General features: G+C 48.2%; 1 protein-coding gene across 1 annotated transcript; it reads right to left on the bottom strand.

Moving 5' to 3' along the window:
* Positions 1 to 18,850: 18,850 nt before the first annotated feature.
* On the bottom strand, positions 18,851 to 19,594 carry LOC120941221 (paraneoplastic antigen Ma1 homolog). Its single transcript, XM_040354524.1, has one exon. It carries the CDS (start codon positions 19,592 to 19,594, stop codon positions 18,851 to 18,853), a length of 744 nt encoding a protein of 247 aa, XP_040210458.1.
* Between the last annotated feature and the right edge of the window lie 4,229 nt (positions 19,595 to 23,823).

Genomic DNA, 23,823 nt, shown 5'->3' with positions numbered 1-23,823 from the left:
AGCATTTGGAGGAGAATTTGGTGAGGGACCAGGCCCGCCAAACCCACCACATGTCTGCATTAGTGGGGGACCTGCACAAGGTGGCAGAGAGTCTGGCCTCCTCGGCTCAGACCCAGGCTGCCTGTGCGCTTTCAGTGCAGCAGGCACTCACCCAGCAGGAGGGACATAATGTAGAATCCCTTTCTAGCCTGCAGGACGTGAGTGCCAATTGCGCTGGCATTATGACATTTATGGGGGAGCTGCAGGCCACCACATCTGGCCTAGTGACAGAGGTGCGGAGCCTGGCAGAGGCAGTCTAGGCAATACGGCTGCCATGCAGGTGGAGGGGAGGAGCCTGGCAGCTGCAGTACATGAGGAGGGGAGGCAGGCACGGCGCCACCAGTGCAATAACACCACCCACCAGCTGCGGATGCAGGCGGTGACTAACACCTAACTCCGTCGCATTGCCCTGGCATTGGAGGGCAGCCAGGCAGCCAGGGACAGACCGGGGGATGTCCCTCAACCAGATAACCCCCCCCCACCTGAGGCTCCCCCCAGGCGACTGCAGACCAGGAGCCTGGGCACTAGGCGCAGCCCATGCCAGGGCAAATGATTTTTGATTGTTTTTTTTTCTGCTTGTCTCAAATGTTGAGTTATTTATTTTTTGGGGTATACTCAGGTGATGAGTTGTGTTATTATTTGCACTCTGGTAATGAGTTTTATTAAAGTTATAATCCCCGCACCCTGGCTTGTTGGGGAGATTTTATCCCCACGGCCGTTTGAATGGTGTAGGAATATACAGCAACATAATTGGAGCCTTGGCGTGGCATGGCTGCTCCCAAGTCCTGATTGGTGGACTTGGGCTAATCCAATTTAATGGGGATGTGGGGTGTGTGTGCTAGGGACCACAGTGGTGTGCATGCGTGCATTCTCCTTGTGCCATGATGAATGTGTGTGTTTAACGTGCAAAGAAGCGTTCCACGAGGCATCTCCTGACTGCTGTTCCCTCAGCAGATGGGGTATCCTCGGGCAGGGGGGGAATGTGTGGTTCGGGGGTCAGGTCTTCACGTAGGTCAATCTCCAGGCCCTTTCTCATGGCAAAGTTGTGCAGAATGCAGCATGCACCGATGATCTGGCACACAAAGTTTGGGAAATACAACAGGGTCGCCCCGGACTTATCCAGGCATCGGAAACGGGACTTCAGAAGGCCAAAGGTGCGTTCCACCACTGCACCGGTACTTGCGTGTGCTTCATTATATCTTCTCTCCCCTGGGTTTTCGGGATTCCGGAATGGAGTCATGAGATGGGGCCCAAGTCACCTGGAAGGGAAAAGACAGGAGGATGTTAGTTGTGCATGTGCCCCTCGTGATGTCTGCATCATGGGGGCGGAAAGTCATGCCTGACACCCATGTCACTCACCAATCAGCCAGCTGTCCCCATACACGTTCTGTTCAAATTCTGTTGGGATGGTGCTTTGACGGTATATGTAGCTGTCATGGCTGGCCCCTGGGTGTTTGCTACGGACCTGCCATATGAGGCATTGGGCATTGGCTATCACCTGTACGTTGATGGAATGCCAATGCTTACGATTGCAGTATATGTGCTCTGTGTCACGGGGGGGGGGGTCGTAGTGCCACATGTGTGCAATCAATGGCCCCCACGGGAATCCTGCAATTCTGACAAAATCCGCCCTTGCCTTATTCCGCAGATGCTCCTGGGTGGGTCTGATGAAGTGGTGGGACATGCGCCTGAGGATTGCGGGGACAACCTGGTGCACACACCTGCTCATGCTGGATTGTGACATCCCAGCCACAACTCCACTTGTTCTTCGAAAAGATCCACTGGCAAGGAAATGGAGTGTTGCCAGTACCTTGACCAGTGGCTGCACTGCATGTACGCAGTGTGTCTTGCTGGTGATGTCATCATGTAGGGTTCTGGCTAATTCCTGGATGGCATCAGGGCTGAATCTGAATCTGAAGATGCGATACACCTCCAATTCCCCCATGCCAAGACATCTATGCGCGTTCGGTATATCCTCTCCCGTGCCCTCCTATGTGCCCGTAGATGCAGTAGTGCTATGATGACCACGGCTGCCCCTGGCATGTTGGCATACAGATGTGTTGTCCTGCAAGTGTGGTTGCTCAGCTCGTCTGAAATGGTGCTGCTATAGCTGCTCTCCAGCTGACTTGAGCAAGTCTGGTGCAAAGTTACCCCTGCTTTATGAGGGGTAACTTTACGCCAGATATTCCTCTTACGCGCACCGTGCGTAGCCTGCGCCGGCCAAACGTACGTTTCTGAATCGGCGGATCTCCCTAATTTGCATATTTAAATACGAAAACAATGGAAGCGGAAGATGCGCCCAGCGTAAATATGCGCCTACGATACGCCGGCGTAAAAAAGTTGCGTCGGTCGGAGGAAGCCTATTTTACGGCGTATCTAGCTTTCTGGGTACGGCGCATAGATGCGACGGCGCAAATTTACACTTTCGTTACGCATCTCGAGATACGCCGGCGTAATTGCTATCTAAATCCGGCCCAATGTAAATAAGCAGGGCCGGTGCAAGGATTTTTGCCAACTCAGGCGAAGGTGCAAACTATTTGTGGTTTTATAAAGTGCATTTTATCAACAGTTGTTCCATAAATGTACTATTGCTGGGATTTGTAGTCCTCTGTAACTGCTGGTATTGTGCATTGCGTTGTATATAATATACTATTGCTGGTATTTGAAGTCCTCTATAGCTGGTGGTATTCTCCATTGCGCTGTATAATGATTATACTGCGTAATGCAGATTACCACTGACTAGTTATAGAGAAACTACAAATCCCAGCAATAATACATTATACAGCGCAATGGAGAATACCAGCAGCTATAGAGGAACAACAAATCCCAGCAATAATATATTAACCAGCCTGTATAATGTATTATTGCTGGGATTTGTTGTTCCTCTATAGCTGCTGGTGTTCAGCATTGTGCCACTGTATTATACAATGAACAATACAATACAGTACACAACACAACACAATACAAAATAATACAATACAATGCAGCATACCACGTGCACTTTGTCTTTGTTATATTACATACTGCTCCCACTTCAGCCAACTCCCGATCCCGAAACGAGTCCGATGTGTCTGGTCTGGGGTGGGTCACCATGAGAGGGTGAACTGAAAACGCCTCCTCGCTCGGTTCCAACTTCCAAATCTGAGCACTGGGCGGCTCCCGAGTCCCTCAACAGGTCACTGTCGCCTTCAGTATGACGCCGCACTGCCTGCTGGTCCGCTCCGTTCGTTGCTCCGCCGTATAGAATCCCCCTTAGTGCAGACCCCCGCAGTATAGACACCCCCTTAGTGCAGACCCCCCTATCAGTATAGACCCCCCTTAGTGCAGACCCCCCATCAGTACAGAATCCCCCCCTAGTACAGACCCCCACAGTATACACACCCCCCTAAGTGCAGACCCCCCATCAGTACAGAATCCCCCCTTAGTACAGAGACCCCATTAGTTTAGACCCCCCCATCAGTACAGAATCCCCCCTTAGTACAGAGACCTCCGCAGTATACACACCCCCCTCAGTGCAGACCCCCCATCAGTACAGAATCCCCCCTTAGTAAAGAGACCCCCACAGTATACACCACCCCCATCAGCATAGGCAGCCCCCCCCCCCCGCACATGTCCATCTACTTAAAATAGTAGCGTGCACAGCACAGTACACGTGCAGACCTCAGAACAGTACGACCGCGGACATGTACACACAGAAGTGTGTGTCCCTTGGGCTCCTCCTCCTCACTGGATGTAAACAGAGAGGATGAGGCGCTGGCGGCTTCAGTCCGCTCCACAGAGCGAGGCGATGATCAGTGTGTGGCAGCGGGCGGTGTTAGCGGTGCCCGCACACCCACTGAATTTTCCGCCCTGTTCCACGGCGGCGTAAGGCAAGTGCCCATGTTGCCTTGTGCTGGCACTGGCCCTGTAAATAAGTCCAAATAAGTAAGTGCAGCAAATTGACAGTCTGAAAATATTTTGTAAAGTACACTCCTCCTTATGATTCTTTATGAATTATGACATCACTGTGATACACTACCATGTGCCAAATAGACACGCTTGCCAGAGCACATAGACTCTTTCTAATAAGGAAAAAATAGTCAAAATGCACTCATATATCCAAATTGTCCCCGTCTGGAATGAAGTGCACCTCCTCCTCCAAGTCCAATTACACCAACATGGCAGTCATCTTAAACTTGTATTACTCTACATTAAATTATTTTATAAAATTTATTAAAATGTACTAAACACTCGCAATGTTGCAATAGACAAGCGCTCTTCGGATAAAAAATAGTCCTGGGGGTCAGATGGACCACTTCCTGGTATCCAAGTGATGTCGTCACAAGCTACAGCTCCTACGCATTTCATCACATCTGACATCGTCAAAGGATAGTTTCTCATTTCTGCTTTATTAGGACACAGGAAAAAGCAGTGGTAACTGAACAATAAAATAAAAATAAAAACAATTTCACATCAATATATAATTTAAATATATATACATATACACTCACAGGACACTGTATTAGGTACGGATGGAAAAAGAGAACTGCGCCAACTAATAAATATACTCAGCAAGCAAGGCAGGTATAAATATAACAGAATGAACAAAAGTCCAAATAGAAGTAGAATATTGAACGGACGCCTCAGATATTGGAATCAGGACGAACAACACCCAGGTGCACTTGACATCTGTGGAAACCACCACCACATGGAAAGCAGCTTACCAGATTGCAGATAAACAACAGCAGTGTATAATGATCCAACGGCAAGATGGAACCAGGGTGAACAGAACCACAGTGGGGTTATCCTCAAAATGTGAAGACTCAGATCCGTATCAGGCGACCGATCCGTGGGTCATAACTCCCGGTAGAAGGGTGTACAGGTAGCACACGGTGCTGATTGGTGTTCTCCTCCGGTCGGTGTAGCTTCCCCTTCTTCTCTGTTTAACTGCTTGGTAAGACAAGTTGCTAATCATGGCATAACTCAATACATTTAGGCAACCAGACGTGGTGAAGACGACTGAGCATCAGAATTGGGAAGAAAGGGGATTTAATTGACTCTGAGCCCTGGTTCACACTGGGTACGATTTGGAACGATTTGAGATGCGATTTGACATGTCAAATCGCATCTCAAATCGGCGGCATTTGCCGGCAATTGTCGGCAATGGCACTGTCCTAATCAGTGCGACACCGCATCTGCGATTTCAAAAAGTAGTTCCTGTACTACTTTTTGCGATTTCGGGCTGCGATTTACATTAAATTGCGGCCGAAATCGCGGCAAAATCGCGGTAAAATCATTTTACCGCGATTTTTAATTCGCAGCAGTGTGAACCTAGGCAAAATGTGGCATTGTTGTTGGTGCCTGTCGGGCTAGTCTGAGTATTTCAAAAACTGCTGATCTACAGAAATTTTCACACACGACCATGTCTAGGGTTTACAGAGAATAGTAAAAAATAACCCCTTGTTTCAACCAAGGTATGCAGAATACCATCTCTGAATGCACAACACATCAGACCTTGAATAATTTGGGCTACTGCAGTAGAAGACCACACCAGGTGCCACTCCTGTCAGCTAAGATCGGGAAACTGAGGCTACAATTTGCACAGGGTCACCAAAATTGGACAATATAGGATCAGAAAAAAGTTGCTTGGTCTGATGAGTCTCGATTTCAGCTGCGACATTCAGATGGTAGGGTCAGCACCTAAATCCATGTGAATACAATTGCTGTTCTCGTATTAATACCACAGGCAGTGGCTGATCAGCAAGTATTTTCACTTGGTGTACTGTGTCCTCTGCACAGTGTGCACCTAAAGCCACGTGAAAACAATTGATGTTGTTGTCATATTAATAACACAGGCAGTGGCTGATCAGCAAGTATTTTCACTTGGTGTACTGTGTCCTCTGCACAGTGTGCACCTAAAGCCACGTGAATACAATTGCTGCTGTTGTCATATTAATATAAAATATATAAATAAATATAAAAATATAAATATATTAATAGTAAAAAGGTCAAGTCTGAGCATATACTGTAGGCCCTTTACAAAATAATCTAGAGTGGGTGACTGGGGACAAAGAGAAGGCTAATTTATTAAATGCTTTCTTCAGCTCTATTTATACAATGGAGCATGGGGGAGCTCATGTCCAAAATGGGGGTTGTAGTGACACAGCCCCAAATCCACAATTGCTCAAAAGTGATATGGTCCAGAAATATTTAGACAGAATAAAGGTGGATAAAGCACGTGGACCAGATGGCATCCACCCACGGATCCTAAAAGAATTGAGCTCTGTAATTTCAAAGCCATTGTATCTAGTTTTTAGGGACTCATTAATGACAGGAATAGTACCACTTGATTGGCGTAGAGCCAATGTGGTGCCTATATTTAAAAAGGGAACAAAGTCTTTACCAAGTAACTATAGACCTGTTAGTTTAACTTCTATAGTTGGGAAGATACTGGAACGTATAATAAAAGACCACATGGATGAGTTCTTGCTGGAAAAAAACTATTTAAGCAACAGACAGCATGGATTCATGAAAGACAGAGGTTGTCAGACAAACCTGATTTCCTTTTATGAAGAGGTAGGTAAAACCTTGGACAGAGGCGTGGCTGTGGACGTGGTATACTTGGATTTTGCAAAAGCGTTCGATACAGTTCCCCACACATGGCTCATGTGTAAGGTAAAGTCTACAGGATTGGATATATCAGTTTGTAAATGGATAGAAAACTGGCTAAAAGACAGAATTCAGAGAGTAGTGGTTAATGATTCATACTCTGAATGGTCAAAGGTTATCAGTGGTGTACCCCAAGGTTCAGTGCTGGGACCATTACTTTTTAATATCTTTATAAATGATATTGGGTCTGAGATCAAAAGTAACATTTCTGTCTTTGCAGATGACACCAAGCTATGCAGTGGAATAACGTTTTTACAGGATGTCGCCAATTTACAAGCCGTCCTCAATGCTCTGTCTAATTGGGCGACTAAGTGGCAGATGAGGTTTAATGTTGATAAATGTAAAGTTATGCACTTGGGGGCTAAGAATATGCATGCATCATACATACTAGGGGGAGTACAACTGGGGGGATCTGGGGGTTTTAGTTGATCATAAGCTCAATAATGGTATGCAATGCCAAGCTGCGTGTCATGGTCGCTACTGTGCCAAACAGACAGCGAGGCGTGGTCGCGCCCCAGTTGGCTCTGGGTGGAATTGAACCCAGGGCCTCTCCGTTGCTGGTCCAGGTCTTTGCCTCTGAGCCACTGCTCAGTGATATTCTTCTTGCTGTCCGTCGGAGCCTGGTTCTGAACTTGTGCTACTTTGGACCAATCAGTGGCCTGAGCGGCCTATTTAAGCCAGCCCCTTCCTCCTTGCAAATGGCTGGTTCGTTGTCAGTGTTTGGAGTATTTGCTACTGGAAACCTTATCTGTGGATATCCTGTTTTACCTGACCTTTGGCTTGCTCTCTGGATTGCTGCTCTCCTCAACCCTGTGACCCCAGCTTGAACTTTGGACTATCTGACTTCTCAACCCCTTGACCTCGGCTTGTTCTCTGGATTATTCTTCAGCCTTGTCCCTGTTTGAGCACCTTCTGTTTGGACTATTTCCTGTGTGCTTCTGAACAGCCTCCAGTGAGCTTCGGCTATCCAGTTCCCGGTCCACCTTGGATTCCCTCCTGCCACTGGACCCGGTGCCTCTTGGTGCGTCCTTCCTTCTGTCTCAAACCCCAGCGGGTGGATCGCATCGAGTCGCAAAGGTGAGCCGCCCTTGGCATCTCGGCCTCGGTAAGTAACGTCCCTGACACTGCGGTTTCCAAAGCGAGCAAAGTCCTTTCTTGTATTAAGAGAGGTATGGACTCCAGAGACAGAGATATAATTTTGCCCCTGTACAAATCATTAGTAAGACCTCATCTGGAATATGCAGTCCAATTTTGGGCACCAGTTCTCAAAAAGGATATCGGGGAACTGGAGAAAGTGCAGAGAAGGGCAACCAAACTGATAAGAGGCATGGAGGAGCTCAGCTATGAGGAAAGATTAGAAGAACTAAATGTATTCACTCTTGAGATGAGGAGAATTAGGGGGGATATGATCCACATATACAAATATATAATGGGTCCATATAGTGAACTTGGTGTTGAGTTATTGACTTTACGATCAAGACTGAGGACAAGGGGGCACTCTTTACGTCTAGAGGAAAAGAGATTTCGGGCCAGATTCACAAAGGATTTACAGCGGCGTATCTCCAGATATCTCCGTATCTTCAAAGAATCAGATACGCCATAATTTGTCTAAGATACGACTGACGTAAGTCTCTTACGTCGTCGTATCTTAGGTGCATATTTACGCTGGCCGCTAGGGGCGCTTCCGTATATTTCTGCGTCAAATATGCAAATGAGCTAGATACGCCGATTCACGAACGTACTTGCGCCCGGCGTATTAAAATACGCTGTTTCCGTAAGGCATACGACCGGCGTAACTTTACCCCTCATAAAGCAGGGGTAAGTCATGTTAAGGTATGGACGTCGGAAACGTCAGAACAGCGTCGTATTTTACGTTGTTTGCGTAAGTCGTACGTGAATGGGGATGGGCGTAGGTTATGTGCACGTCGACAAAGCATTGAGCCGGCGTAATTTACGGAGAAAATTCAACGTGATACTGAGCATGCACGCGCATGCGCCGTTCGTTAGGCGCGTAATTTACTTGGGGTCACAATTCATTTCCATACAACACGCCCCCTACCAGCCTACTTTGAATTACACGGGCTTACGCCGGCCCATTTACGCTACGCCGCCGCAACTTACGAAGCAAGTGCTTTGTGAATACTGCACTTGCCTGCCTAAGTTGCGGCGGCGTAGCGTAAATAGGATACGCTACGCCCAACTAAAGATACGCCATTGTATCTGAATCTGGCCCATTATCTCCAAATATGGAAAGGTTTCTTCACAGTAAGAGCTGTGAAAATGTGGAACAGACTCCCTCCAGAGGTGGTTCTGGCCAGCTCAGTAGATTGCTTTAAGAAAGGTCTGGATACTTTCCTAAATGTACAGAATATAACTGAGTATTAAGATTTGTAGGTAAAGTTAATTCAGGGTAAATCCGATTGCCTCTTGGGGGATCAGGAAGGATTTTTTTCCCCTGCTGTAGCAAATTGGATCATGCTCTGCTGGGGTTTTTTGCCTTCCTCTGAATAAACTGTGGGTATGGAGTTGGGTGTATGGGATTGTACTATGTTTTTTATTTTGTTTGTTTATTTTTTTTTTTGTGGTTGGACTGGATGGACTTGTGTCTTTTCAACCTGACTAACTATGTAACGATGTAATACCACAGGCAGTGGCTGATCAGCAAGTATTTTCACTTGGTGTACTGTGTCCTCTGCACAGTGTGCACCTAATGCTACGTCAATACATTTGCTGGTGTTCTCATATTAATACCACAGGCAGGGAGATGCAAGTATTTTCACTTGGTGTACTGTGTCCTCTATACAGTGTGCACCTAAATCCACGTGAATACAATTGCTGTTGTCATATTAATACCACAGGCAGTGACTGATCAGCAAGTATTGTCAGTATTTGTGCAGCTACATCTCCCTCTAGGCCATCAGTATGTCTGGAAGGACAACAAGGAGAGGCAGAGAGTCACAAGCCAAAAAAAGAGGGCAAGTAGGCTCTGCGTCTAGAGGCAACAGTGCTGTTGGTCGTGGACACGGTGCATCCTCATCAGCACGTGGCCGTGGGACACGCTCGACCTTTTTTCGGCAGCTGGCCGTGTTGAGCCGCAACATGCCGAACACTTAGTATAGTGGATGACCAAGCCGTCCTCATCCTCCTCATCCTCTCTCACCCAGGCTCAGGGTACTTTGTCTGGCAAAGCAGCTGCCAATGCGGCCTCTTCCCTCTGCTCAATGGCATCAGTCACTCCTTCCCTAGCCCCACCATGTCCTCCTGAGGAGTCTCCCGAACTCTCTGACCACAGTGTTGGGTACATGCTGCAGAAGGATGTGCACCGTTTTGAAGGCTCCGATGATGGTACACAGCTAGAGGAAGGCAGTAACGTGAGCCCAGAGAGAGAGGGTGCCCAAGAAGGACAGCAAACTGGCAGTCATGTTCCCCCAGCTGCAGCATACTGTCAGGTTTTCTACAGTAATGGGGAGGGAGGGGATGATGAGGTCGCTGACGCCACGTGGGTGCCTGATAGGAGAGAGGAGGAGGAGGCACATCTCCAACGAGGCAGGGGCCAGCTTAAGGGTAGCACACCGACTGCATCACAACGCAGAGCTCCGCATGTGCAGGGCGCTGCTGTCTCTCAGCATTATTCCAAAAGTTCTTTGATGTGGGCCTTTTTTGAGAGAGTGCATCAGATCGCACCGCTGCTATTTGCAACATATGTCGAAGCGTATCTGGCGTGGCCAAAACATCACCCGCTTGGGCACCACATGCTTGACCAGACATATGTCGACCTGCCATGCAGTTCGTTGGCAAGAGTACCTCAAAGACTCACACCAAAGAACAAAGCGTACCTCTCCTTATTCCTCATCTGCTGGGATCTCCAGCCCCACTATACCTTCAGTCTTCTCTGAAGCCTGCACTGATAGGACTGAAGGTGTAGAATTAGGTGTGTCACAGCCAAGTACTTGCGGGCAATCTACTATCGGTACACCGATGCCAGATTGTACCAGGCAAATTTCCCTGCCCCAGCTGCTGCAGCGCCGAAAGAAGTTCTCTCCCAGCCATCCACATGCCCAGCGGTTGAATGCTAGCTTAGCTAAATTGCTAGCACTTCAACTGCTGCCTTTTCAGTTGGTAGATTCTGCCCCCTTCCGTGAGTTTGTGGAAAGAGCGGTACCTCAGTGGCAGGTTCCCAAACGCCACTTTTTCTCACATAAGGCGATTCCGGCTCTCTACCGGCATGTGGAAGGCAATGTCCATGCCTCGCTGGACAGGGTGGTCAGTGGTAAGGTGCATATTACCACTAACTCATGGTCCAGCAGGCATTGACAGGGACATTACCTATCTTTCACTGCGCATTGGGTGACTGCTGGCAGCTGGGAAGGATGCAGGACAAAAAACAGACGAGCTGAGCATCCACACTTGCAGGACAACACATCTGTATGCCAACATGCCAGGGGCAGCCATGATCATAGCTATACTACTGGCTTCACAGGCGCGTAGGAGGAGGGCACGGGAGAGGATATACCGAACGCGCATGAACGTCTTTGGCATGGGTAAATTCAAGGTGTATCGCATCTTCAGATTCAGCCCTGATGCCATCCTGGAATTAGCCACAGCCCTGCATGATGACCTCACCAGCCAGACAGATCGCTCACATGCAGTGCAGCCACTGGTCAAGGTACTGGCAACACTGCATTTCCTCGCCAGTGGATCTTTTCAGCGTACAAGTGGAGTCGTGTCTGGGATGGCACAATCCTCCATGAGCAGATGTGTGCACCAGGTTGTCCCCACATCCTCATTACATTGGATTAACCCAAGTCCACCATGCAGGACTTGGGAGCAGCAACGCCACGCCAAGGCTCCAATTATGTCGCTGACCATTCATACCACATTCACACGGTCGTGGGGATAACTTCTTCCCGACGACCGAGGGTGACACCCCTTTGCCGGCAGGAGTGTCACCCCCACATTCACACACCAGTCACACTGTAGCCTGCACTACTGACCGTGTGCTGGGTCTACAAACCAAAAAAACTCATAACCTGAGCATCCAACAAAAAAAAAAAGCTCATCGGCCCTGTCGTGGCCCACGTCTGGTGCCACGGCCCCGGCTCCTTAACTGCATGTTAGGAGCATCAGGTGGGGGGGTGAACCAGGAGGAGGAGGATCATCCCCTGGTCTCTCCCTGGCTGGCTGCCTGCCCTCCAACGCCAGGGCGATGCGGGTGAGGACTGCATTGGTCTCGGCCTGCAGCAGCCTTGATTGCCTCCCCTCCACCTGGATGGCAGCAGTATTGTCCCGTACGGCCTCTGCCAGGGTCTGAACCCCTGCCACCAGGCCGGCTGTGGTGGCCTGCAGATCCCCCAGGCAGGTGACCACAGCAGCACAGTTGGCGTTGACATCCTGGACACTCTCATTGATGTTGGCAGAGGAGGCCATGCTGTCTGCCACTCGCCGCATCTGGACGGCAACCTTACCCAGATGTCGGGTCTGGTGGGCCTGTTTCCTCTTGAGATGTTGCGGGAGGAACTCAGGCACCCCCTAGTCTTCCTGTGAGCCTTCATGGGGCCAGGAGAGGCTTGGGGCCGTCTAGAAGGGGAGCCCCTTAAAGGGGGTAGACCTGTTGGGGGAGGACCCTGAGGGGCTACCCCTGATGGAGGTGGAGGTCTGAGTGGTCCAAAGGGGGAGACTCCTCCAAGTAGAGGCAAACCTCATTGTCACTGGTCACCGTCTCCTCCTCAACAACCTCCTGAGGAGAGGTGTGGCCACTCCCCTCCACCGATGACTCACGGCTTCCCAGGGGGTCAGACTCAGACTGATGTTCGGGGGATGGTGTGGAATGGCCACCGGCAGCAGATGGCCCAGCTCCCTCCTGCACATCTGTGGATGACACAAAACATTCACATGTTGGTGGAGCCACACACTTGTCACATGTTCCCTTCCACCCCCACACATGCTACACACCAGATAGGAGATAAAACACACTTACCTGTCCTCAAGGCATCCTCAACGGAGTCAAAGCCCTCCACTCCCTCCACTTGATGCCTTTGGAGACACTGGGCAACCACCTGCTCATCAGGAGTGAGCATCAGAGTAGTGGCTGGTCCCCCTCCAGTGCCACTGGCATGAGTCCTCATCTTGGCCAGCTTACCTCGGACCAGACGACGCAGGTCATTTATTTTTTTCAGGATGTTGTTGGAGGACCTGACCTCGTATCCCAGGGCATTGACATCTGCCGCAATCTGCATCAGGATCTCCGCCTTCCTGGCCTTAGTGGTGTTGCCACTCCCTGCACCATGGAGGTACACATCATACCTGGACATGGCCCTGATGATCACATCCTTCTCTTGGTCCAAAAAATTAGGCTTTCTCCTCTTCTTCCCAGAAGCTGGAGAAGACATGGCTTAAAACCAAACAGCAAAAAGTACCTTGCTATAGGGGGGGAAACAAGCGGATGTACTTTTGCGCTCGACGGGCGCATGTCTAGGCGTATTTAAGCCTTGGGCGTATCTCAGGGGCTACGCCGGGCCGAGTTGTGAGCATGCACAGAGGGGTGCGGGACAGACGTCAATGTCACAGCGCATGCGCCGTTCGTTCGGCCCTTCATTTGCATGGTGTCACGGTTCATTTAAATGGAACACGCCCACTTCCTTCCTACTTTGAATAACGCCGGCTTGCGCCTATGAAATTACTTTGCGCCGGCGCAACGTTGGAAGAAAATGCTCTGAGGATACGGTGCTTGCCTCTCTGAGTTGAGCCGGCGTAGCGGAAATGAGATGCGCTACGCCGGCCTATATATGCGCCGATGTACGTGGATCTGGCCCTGTGTGTTTAGTTTTAAAAACAATATTAATATTGCTTACTCCATAGAGAGTATTTTTTATGTTCCCAACAATCTTTCTTTTTATCAGTCCTCCAGATAATTAGTACATCCAGAAAGTATTTATATCGCTTTACTTTTTCAACATTTTGTTATGTTACAGCCTTATACCAAAATGGATTAAATTCATTATTTTCCTCAAAATTCTATAAACAATACCCCATAATGACAACGTTAAAGCGGTTTGTTTGAAATATTTGCAATTTGTAACATAACAAAATGTGGAAAAAGTGAAGCGCTGTAAATACATTCCAGACGATATGTAAAACAGAAACCAACATGAATTACTCTCTCCACTAGATGGCACTATGTCCCTATTATATAACCAAATCAAGTTAGGCTGCTTACCAATAAGGAACTCACAGACAGCCAGCAAGACCAATAACCACAATGCATAAATAAATGTGTCCTGCACTAGAACAAAAGAGAAGTAAGATAGCCAAATAACCTTCTCTTGTCCATGGATGGTATAATAGTAAAGCTTGCTGTACACGTGAACAAGGCAACAAAAGGAACCAATGTACTGTTTCTTTAGGATACCACACACTAAAAGAAACAACTGGTATGGGGTCCCTTAAAGATGGTCCACCAGACAGCTCATGCTTACATTATACAGAAAACACTAAGGCCCCGTACACACAGTCAGTTTGGTCCGATGAGAATGAACCGAAGTTCATTTTCATCGGACCAAACCGACCGCGTGTATAGGCTATCGGTCTGTTTAACTTCGGTCCAAAATTTCTAAACATGCTTCAAAACTGAACCGATGGACCGCTGCCCCATCGGACCAAACCGATGGTTAGTACAGAAAAGCATCGGTTCAAAACCTGCGCATGCTCAGAATCAAGTCGACGCATGCTTGGAAGCATTGAACTTTGTTTTATTCAGCACGTCGTGTGTTTTACGTCACCGCATTCTGACCCGATCGGATTTTGAACTGATGGTGTGTACACACATCAGGCCGTATGGCCACTTCAGAGGTGAACCGATGAAAACGGTGCGTCGGACCATTCTCATCGGTTTTGTCCGACCGTGTGTACGGGGCCTAATGCACAGCAATTGTCTGTATTTGTCCTCTGTATCTATAGTGTCTTGAAAAAGTATTCATACCCCTTGAAATTTTCCACATTTTGACATGTTTTAATTAAAAATGTACATGTATTTTATTGGGATTTTAAGTGATAGACCAACACAAAGTGGCACATAATTGTGAAGTGGAAGGAAAATGAGATGGAAATGATAAATGATTTTTTTTTTTTTTACAAATAAATATCTGAAAAGTGTGGAATGCATTTGTATCCAGCCCCCTTTACTCTGATACCCCTAAATAAAATCTTGTGGAACCAATTGCCTTCATAAACCACCTAATTAGTATATAGAGTCCACCTTGTGTAATTTATTCTCAGTATGAATACTGTCATTCTGTAAAGTCCTCAGAGGTTTGTTAGGGAACCATAGTAAACAATCAGCATCATGAGGGCCAAGGAACACACCAGACAGGTCAGGGATAAAGTTGTGGAGAAGTTTAAAGCAGGGTTAGGTTATAAAAAAAAATAGTATTGTGACCCCTACTTGGCTGGGGCCACAATAGCATACATAAAACATGCAATGGTAATACAATAATATTGTTACCTTCTCCAGTTGGTGGCTCCCAAGAGTAAACACACGTCACACAGTTGATATATTCAAACCAAAGGAATAACTTTTACTTTGCGTATGGTAAAGGGGATAAAGGGGTTTGAATAACAAGTTAATCATACACAGCTATTAACATACAATGACTCTGCAAGGGCCCTTGCAAGAGTCAGCAAATAAAGACAAGAAAATCTAGACTACAAGGGTAATATTGCTAAGTCTCAGTTAGTCTAGGCAGTCTATGCTGGGGAGCTCCCCCTGGCGGGCAGTCCTGCAAAACAGCTAATGTAGAACTCTTTGCCAGGCCTGGCTCAAGCAGCTCCCAAATATCTCCTAAGGACAAAGTTTATGTTGCAGCCATTGGTGCACTTTTAAATTGTAATCCAAAAGGGTAAAAGAGGGAATAAACTCAATCAAAAAGGGGTATGATGAATACCAATGCTGATGAACTGATCTCCAGTCAGCGTCAGTCAACTCTGCTGGTATAACTCTCAACTTGTTAGGCCTCTCTGATTCAGTTAGAGATCAAACACGTGACTCCGGTTTATGGAGTGGCACTAAGTTATACGCTGAAATGGGATTTGAAGTTTGGTCATGTGCCCTCTCACCTGAGCAGGCCCGAGTCCTTCACAAAGACGCGCTGATCAGTCACTGCCCCGCAACACACGGTCTCCGGTATCAGACTCTCCACTGCTACGATCGTCAGCTGGCGAGTTTCTCTTTTCCCCTGGAACACGAGCCGGACACCCTTGGTCTTGCTTCTCTCCAGATGGTTAGTCTTCCGGTGGATCCAGGCCCAGGCTTCAGGCCTAACAGCTCGGCTGTGGTGCTCTCCACAGCTCCGCAGAGGAGAAGATGCAGGTCCCGAGAGAGCGAAGTCAGCTCCTCTCTGTCTTTAAGTAACCTCCCCCATAAGTCTGTGCAGAGGTGTCATGTGCTCCAATAAGGCAGGGCATTGTGGAAAGTGTAGTCTGTTCCTACTCAATGTCAATGGAGTCCATATCTCCCGGTACTTCTGATCCCACAATGCATTGCTTTTAAAGAAATATCAACATATATGTACAAGTGTGGCTGGAGCTCCGGTAGGGATTCAGGCAGTCAGTAGTCCATGACAGTGTGACCCCGCTACACACTCCCCTCACTCAAAGTCTTTGGTCCCCAAAGAGGACAACAATATGTATCCTGATACATGCTTTGCAAATACAAGCGGAGAAAAGTTTGTTAGATTATGCAAGGCAATAAACACTGTGCATTATTCCTAACATTACTGAGCTAAACAACTCATCTTCTGGCATAGAATAGACAGGGGATCCTCCCACCAATTATGAGATAAGGGCAAGCTACTCTGTCCACTGCTTACTAACACTGAGGTGTTTTGTTCAGATGTGCCAGGGGGTGATCTGGGGTTGTCCTCTACCAAATTTGTGGTGAGAGAACTAGGTAAAATATTGGACCGTTTAGAGGTAATGATGGCCTCTTCAGAGCATTCCCCCATTTGGTCATAGGTCAGTCTCTTTGGTGGGTGAATGATCCCTCTTTCCATCTGTCCTTTAGGCATAACGGGCTCAGGAAGGGTAGGATCAATCTCACTGTTCTCAGTGTCAGGCATAGTAGATTCCTCATCTCCTGAATCACTTAGTTCTCCATCAGGCAGGCTTGAGGCCTCTATGAAATCTTCTATGGATGATGAATCAGCATCCTCCTCCAACTCCTCAGTAAGCATGTTGTGAGGTACAAATTCAGGAGCCTCTGGCCTAGGTGTCCCACTATTTGTCACTTCAGATGAGGGCAGGAACGAAGTACTAGGCTCAGGTTGTTGAGAGGACCATAACCACTCTGACCCTATCCATTCATCTGTGGACTCTTCATCCATGGACTCTTCATCTTCTGAATCTGGATGTGTCGTTTGGGATCTAGTAACTGGCCCAGATGATTTGGAAGTTGAGGGTAGCTCCAGAGAATCAGATGTGACAGGTATTCGAACAGCTTCAGTGAGAGGCAACAGGTGATTCCTGTGCCAAGTTTTTAAGGGACCAACACTTCCTTCCGGTCTGATCTGGTATACGGGAAGACTTGAGGATGATAGGGAGTAGTTCTGGTTTTGTCTATGTTCAGCAAATCCAATAGCTTCTTTATTAGCCTACTTTCAAAGTCTCTCCCCTGGTCAGAATGGATGCGTTGTGGTAATCCATAATGCACGAATAATTTCTCCACCAATACTTTGGCTACTGTCGAGGACTTCTGATCCTTAGTTGGATATGCTTGAGCAAACCTGGTGAAATGGTCGGTCACTACTAGGACATTTCCTACTCCACTTAAATCAGGTTCTAGGCAGAGAAAATCTATGCACACCAACTCCAATGGACCCTGACTTTGAGGATAGCCCATTGGGGCAGCTTGACGGGGTAAAGTCTTTCTTTGGATACACCGGTTGCAAGAATGGCAATATCCTTCAACTTCAGCCCTCATGCCAGGCCAGTAAAACCTGTCTCTGACTAACTGGAAAGTTCTCTCGGGGCCCAGATGGCCATGCTGGTCATGAAGTGCAGCTAGGACAGTCTCTCTGTGTTTACTGGGCAGGAACATCTGCCATTTCTCTTCGGGACCATCAGAGGGGCCCCTTGGGTAGATGACCCCTCGATGGAGCTGCAGCCTGTCCCACTCCTTATGCACCAGCCGTGCTTCTCTTGAGGGACTGGTGAGCAGCACACCTGGGTCTTGGTCTTCCAAGGCCTCGAGAACCAACTTTCCAAGGGGATCTTCTTCTTGATCTTTCCTCAGATCTTTCTTTGACAATTTGGGTAGGTCCTCGCTTCCCATTTTAGTCATGTTACAGTAGAACTTGGGTACTCCCACCGCCAAAACTTCTATTTCTTTGGCTCTAGGTCCTCCTTTTATCTGTAACTCTGTTCCTTGGCACAGAGCCCGCAGCCCTTCAGAGGTTATTTAAGTCCACTCTTTCTCAGAGACAATTAATCCATGGAGCCTTCTGGAAAGAGCATCTGCATCTCTGTTTCCCACTCCTGGTCAGTACTTCAGGCTAAAATTGAATCCTGAAAGGGCTGCCAACCATCTGTGCCCTGTTGCATCCAGTTTGGCTGTGGTTAGCAGGTAAGTGAGCGGGTTGTTGTCAGTACTTACCACACACTCGGCCCCCGTATAAGTAATCTTTAAGTTTATCTACAACAGCCCATTTCAGCGCTAAGAATTCAAGTTTGTAAGTGGGATAATTATTTTCGGATGAAGTTAGGATTCTGCTCACATAGGCTACTGGGCGTAGGTAACCACTGTGTTCTTGGTACAATACTCCTCCTAGCCCCTCTCTACTGGCGTCCACGTGCAGCTCATAAGGTTTGGAAGTATCCGCGTAGGCCAGAACAGAGGCAGTGGTTAAGTTATTTTTGAGCTGAACAAACGTCTCTTCACATTTGGGATCCCATTGGTCACGGATGGACTCTTTGGACTTCCGAGGCCCCAGATTGATCTTCACCGGCCTTTCTGATTCAGAAGCGTCATCTTCATCTTCTGTCTTTAACAATTCATTTAAAGGCCTTGCGATCTTTGCGAACCCTTCCACAAACCTTCTGTAATAGGAGCAGAATCCCAAAAATGACCGTAACTCTGTCACATTGGTTGGCCTAGGCCAAGAGGTAACTTGGCCTAGAGGTTATCTAATTGATAATGGAGCTCACTGGCGTTTTCAGTCCTTCCAAATACACTCTGCAAAACATCTAGGTAGTCCTGTGCAACACAGTCCTTTTTGCTGAGTTTAAGGCTATGTATGGCCTCTAACGCTGGTCCTTTGAGGCTCTCCATAATCCTTTGTTTTTTATGCTTCTCGGGAATTTCCCACTCTTCCAGAGCCTGAGTGGCATGGTCCAGGCATTCTTCAAATTCGTCCTTCGAGGATGGTACTGGTTGTCTCCCTGAGAAGGTCCTGAGCTTCCTGTATCCTGTTATCAGGTAATCTGGGGAATCCTTCTTACACTGAGCCACAAAAACGGCACGTAAGTCTGGACCAAGAGTTTTTAGTGGTGTGGGGTCAGACTCCTCTTTTTTTCTTTCTTTAACCCCTCCGGGGGCTGGTGCACTAGAAGAAGTGGGACCGCCCTGTTCCTCTGCGGGGTGTGTCAAAAAGAGCTCAACACTGCCTGGTATCTTTACACTGGTACCTTTGAAATTATCTGGAAGTTCTGTTTTCCATTCACATAAGGCATATGTGTGAGGGCTTGTGCTATCTGTGCGCATGTCTATTATCCATAATTTTCTGTCTGCAGATAGAGTTCTCAGGACTGGGAGTAACCTTTCCTCTGTCCAGACTTTCCCCTTGATTTCGACCACTAGGCCATTCTTCAGGGTAACATTGTCTTCTTTGCACCACTTGTAGGCGGCAGCAGCGTCCATGGCTGGTCTTTGCGAGGGTTTAGGTTCAAGATGAGGGGAATTTAGATTTGAGAAGTAGAATCCCGGATGAGCCCCCACGTGTAGCGCTACCCCCTCAGGAGCCGCTGGTTAGATTGGGACGGCATGATTATGTTACCTCTGTGATGTGTCTAGGGATGATGATGATGATGAGATGCAATAACGGAATGTCCAAACAGCAGAGTGTCATTTTCTGTGCTTTTATTTCTTGCCCAACATGGCAAACTGTTAACTCAAGGTAGATAGAAATAGGTTGGTGAAAGGAGAATTTTGCAGATTCAGGCCTATGGATAAACGGAAGCAGTCCTGCCTCCAATGGGACTTAACTCTCGTCGCCACTCCAGCCGGAGTGGGTGAAGTGTACCTGGACAGGCCTTTCACACCGACATGGCAGCCAGAGTATCACTTAGAATTTCTGGGAAAGGAACAAGTCTCTGCCACCGACTTGGCTCTAGTAGAACTTAGAGACCTCTGCCACAGGCCCTTTACTCAGGAACCTGAACAGTAGAGCGAATCCTCCCACTTGAATGCAATTTGCCTGAACCTCCCTCAGGTAGACTTCTTAGGTTGGAGTCACCGACTGACAAGTTGCAGCATACAACTTCCCAGTGTCCGGTCACCCAGATCCCAGATGGATCGTCTAAGCCCTGTTGGATCACCTGCCTCCGGGCTCACCTCAGACCAACTCCCCACCGAACAGCATAACTCGCTTGGGATCTTCCTCATGAAGTGTGGGGACCCAGTAAGTCCCTGGGGCCCCTCTGTAGCTTTAGTTGCTCCTGGCCATGAGGGCCCGGAGTCAGGAACTCCGCGTAGCACGTGCGCCCCTTCCTGGTAGGCCATCTCGCCGGGGCCCGTGAAATGCGCACACCCTAAAGGTGGGTGCCGCACCTGGAACCAGGAATGGGCGAAGAACCCCAAAACATGGCGTCCGCCCCAGAAGTACCCTCCCCCAGCATGCCCCGCGAGGGAGAAACTCCTCTGATTGGCTGCTGGCAGGACGGCGCTACCGTCTGGACCTCTCTGGCGCCACCTGCTATCCAGAGATGGAACTGTATCTCTGGAACACAAAATGAGACCACAGGACAGTCCAGCCTGGCAGAAACCCAATTTACATAAATCAACATGGATGAGAGTAAAGTAACTCTCTCATCCCCCTCTAAATTTGACATAGCACCTGTACTGAAAGTACACAGGCGCTACATATATATATATATATATATATATATATATATATATATATATATATATATACAGTGTGTGTGTGTGTGTATATATATATATATATATATATATATATATATATAGCTGGATTCGGGTAGACTTACGACGGCGTATCAGTAGATACGCCGTCGTAAGTCCGAATGAGCGCCGTCATATATTTAAGCGTATTCTGGAAACCAGATACGCTTCAATTTGGCCAAGATACGACCGACGTAAGTCTCCTACGCCGTCGTATCTTATGTGCATATTTACGCTGGCCGCTAGGGGCGTGTACGTGGATTTACGCGTCAAATATGTAAATGAGCAAGATACGCCGATTCACGAACGTACGTACACCCGTCGCAGTAAGATACACCTTTTACGTAAGACATATGCCGGCGTAAAGATAAACCACCAAAAAGATGGCGCAGTCCATGCAAGGTATAGACGACGGAACAGCTGTCGTATTTTACGTCGTTTGCGTAAGCGTACGTGAATGGGGCTGGCGTAGGTTACGTTCACGTCGAAAGCATTGAGTATTTGCGACGTGATTCTGAGCATGCGCGCGCATGCACCGTACGAACGGCCATTATTTACATGGGGTCACGGTTAATTTAAATGTAGCCCGCCCACTACATGCCTACAGTACTTTGAATTAGGCGGGGGTTACGCCGGCCCATTTGCGCTACGCCAACGTAACTTACGGAGCAAGTGCTTCTTGAATACTGTACTTGCCTCTCTATTTTACGTTGGCGTAGTGCAAATGAGCTGTGATACGCCGGCTTAAACATACGCCAAACTACGTGAATCTGGCTAACAATGTGTGTGTATATACATGTAGGCCCGGATTCATAAAGCACTTGCGCCGACGTATCTCCAGATACGCAGCGTAAGTGCAAATATGAAGAGGGGTGGGGAAGGAAAAAGGGCAGGGAGAATAGGGATGGATATGGGGGAGAATGAAGCTCAGGAAAGTTTGTGTGTGTGTGAGGGGGGCTCTCCCAGGGAGGAGGTAGTAGGGTTCAGGGGATCACTCAGGTTGATTGAGCGTTTTGAAATAATCGGAATAAACAAACCATTGCCAAGGTCTCTATGTGGACCTGAAGGTCTCCTCTGTGTTATGACTGAAGTACGATTACCTTTAAAGTGGAGGTTCACCCTAATAACATGTATATCTGACCAACTTCCTTACATTCGTAACAAGTATAGTCCGCAATTTTTTATTTTTTTTTATGCTTTACGTACCTTGTAATCCATCTTTTCAATCTACTTCTCCCCGCGGGAGTAGGCGTTTCTATGCCTAGGGGGATTGTCATCTGGGAGGTCGCCCAGATGACTGACGTCTGTTCCCCCCGGCGGTTAAGACCCCACCCCCCTGTAACGGTCACCACCGTTTACGACCTTCCATCCACGACAACAGCTCATCTGACACACAGACAGACCAGCAGGCATCCCATTTTCCCAGAATCAAGACGAGACACGCAGCTCTGTACTTGTTCCAAATGTAATGATTCTTTAATGATTTCTTCTCAGCTTTTTATATAGTACAACAGGTCACAGAATTTACAGGAACAATCAAACTGTCCCCCCCCCCTCATCACACACTAAGGCTAATGACTAAACATTCTTTAATTAATAACAACAAAACCTTCACCCACTCCGTCTCCTAGGCAGACGTTTCGTCTCCGCATACAGAGACAGTGTTATCACACATAACAGTTTTTAGCATGCATAATTATAGGTCTGGGAGCAGACCTGGGATTAACACCTGTCCGTTACAACACCTTTACACAAGGACAATGGACTGCCTCCCAGGCCCTGATTCAATTAGCATGTCACTAGACTGAGTCATAGAATATTCTCTGCAGGCATTTTAAGGAATATACTGTGAAACACTATCCATGCCAAAACCATCCAACATCTTGCAGTGTCTCAAAATCCTGCAATACGTACTGTCAGTGATGTCCCATCTCATGTAATACATGAATTATGATTCACTTGCCACTCCATGCCCAAAGGGCACAGAGTGGACTCAGACCCAAGAGTTATCAGGGACGCTGACACAGGAGTATCTCCCATCCTCACAAAGTCTCTGGATGTCCCGGGTCATTCCGTTACATCTCTCCCCTTTCGGTGGGAGACTGACACAGGAGGAGACCCCGAACGGGTTAACTCCGAAGTCAGTCAGTAGATCCAGTCCTCCAATGCTGGTATCCGTACCGTACCCCAAATAAATTGCTCCAAACAGAGCATTACTCACCCAGCCAACCTCTGTCTCTCTCAGAGAATCTGCCTGCCGCTGGGGAGAGGCCTGGACTGGCCCTTCTCCCTGGAGTCCTTTCAGCCGCTGGAGAGAAGACAGGGTGACTGGGCTCAGTCCATCATGTGGTTGGGGATCTGGGCCAACTGGCCACCATTCCTGGGGTATACCAGTGGAGACTGAAGTCCCATCCACTGGTAGGTGAAAATCCCCCGATGCTTGCAAAGCCAAGCCGACATCCTCCTGTCTCGGTGACGCACCATTTTCTGGGGTTGTGTCAGTGGAGACCACAGTCCCATCCACTGCCCCAGGAACTCCCTCTTCCGTTAGTAGAGAGCAGAGGCTTGTGGCACTCTGCTCTGTTGCCAGCTCTTCTGCTGGGTCGCTTTGGGGGGAGACCACAGTCCCATCCCCCGATGTCAGCTCAAGCTGCAGTCGTGTGCGGCAGCCAGTAGCATCCTGCCCTGCCGCCAGAGATTCAGCTGGGAGTAAATGCTTTACCACCACAGCTTGTTGCTGGGGAGAGGGGCCGATTGCCCCGGCTCCCTGGAACTCCACTTCCATGGTGACTGGCATCTGTACCTCTCCCCTCTCTTCAGTTGGTGCTGCTGTGACTTCTGCTGCTGCAGCACCTCTTTGCTCTAGCCAAGTGGCATCCACAGCCGCTATAACCCGGTCTATGATCTCCGGTGGAGGATTAGGTCCATACTGTGCCAGTCCACGTCTAACAGCCCGGTCCCAAAACTCT

This window comes from Rana temporaria, chromosome 5, assembly GCF_905171775.1.
Source record: "Rana temporaria chromosome 5, aRanTem1.1, whole genome shotgun sequence".
NCBI lineage: Eukaryota > Metazoa > Chordata > Amphibia > Anura > Ranidae > Rana > Rana temporaria.
The sequence above is the reverse complement of the archived record's forward strand: the minus strand, read 5'-3'. Positions and strand labels throughout refer to the sequence as shown.

Excerpts from the sequence above, each read along its gene's own strand:
- LOC120941221 (XM_040354524.1), bottom strand. The coding sequence starts at position 19,594 with ATGGACGCTGCTGCCGCCTACAAGTGGTGCAAAGAAGACAATGTTACC.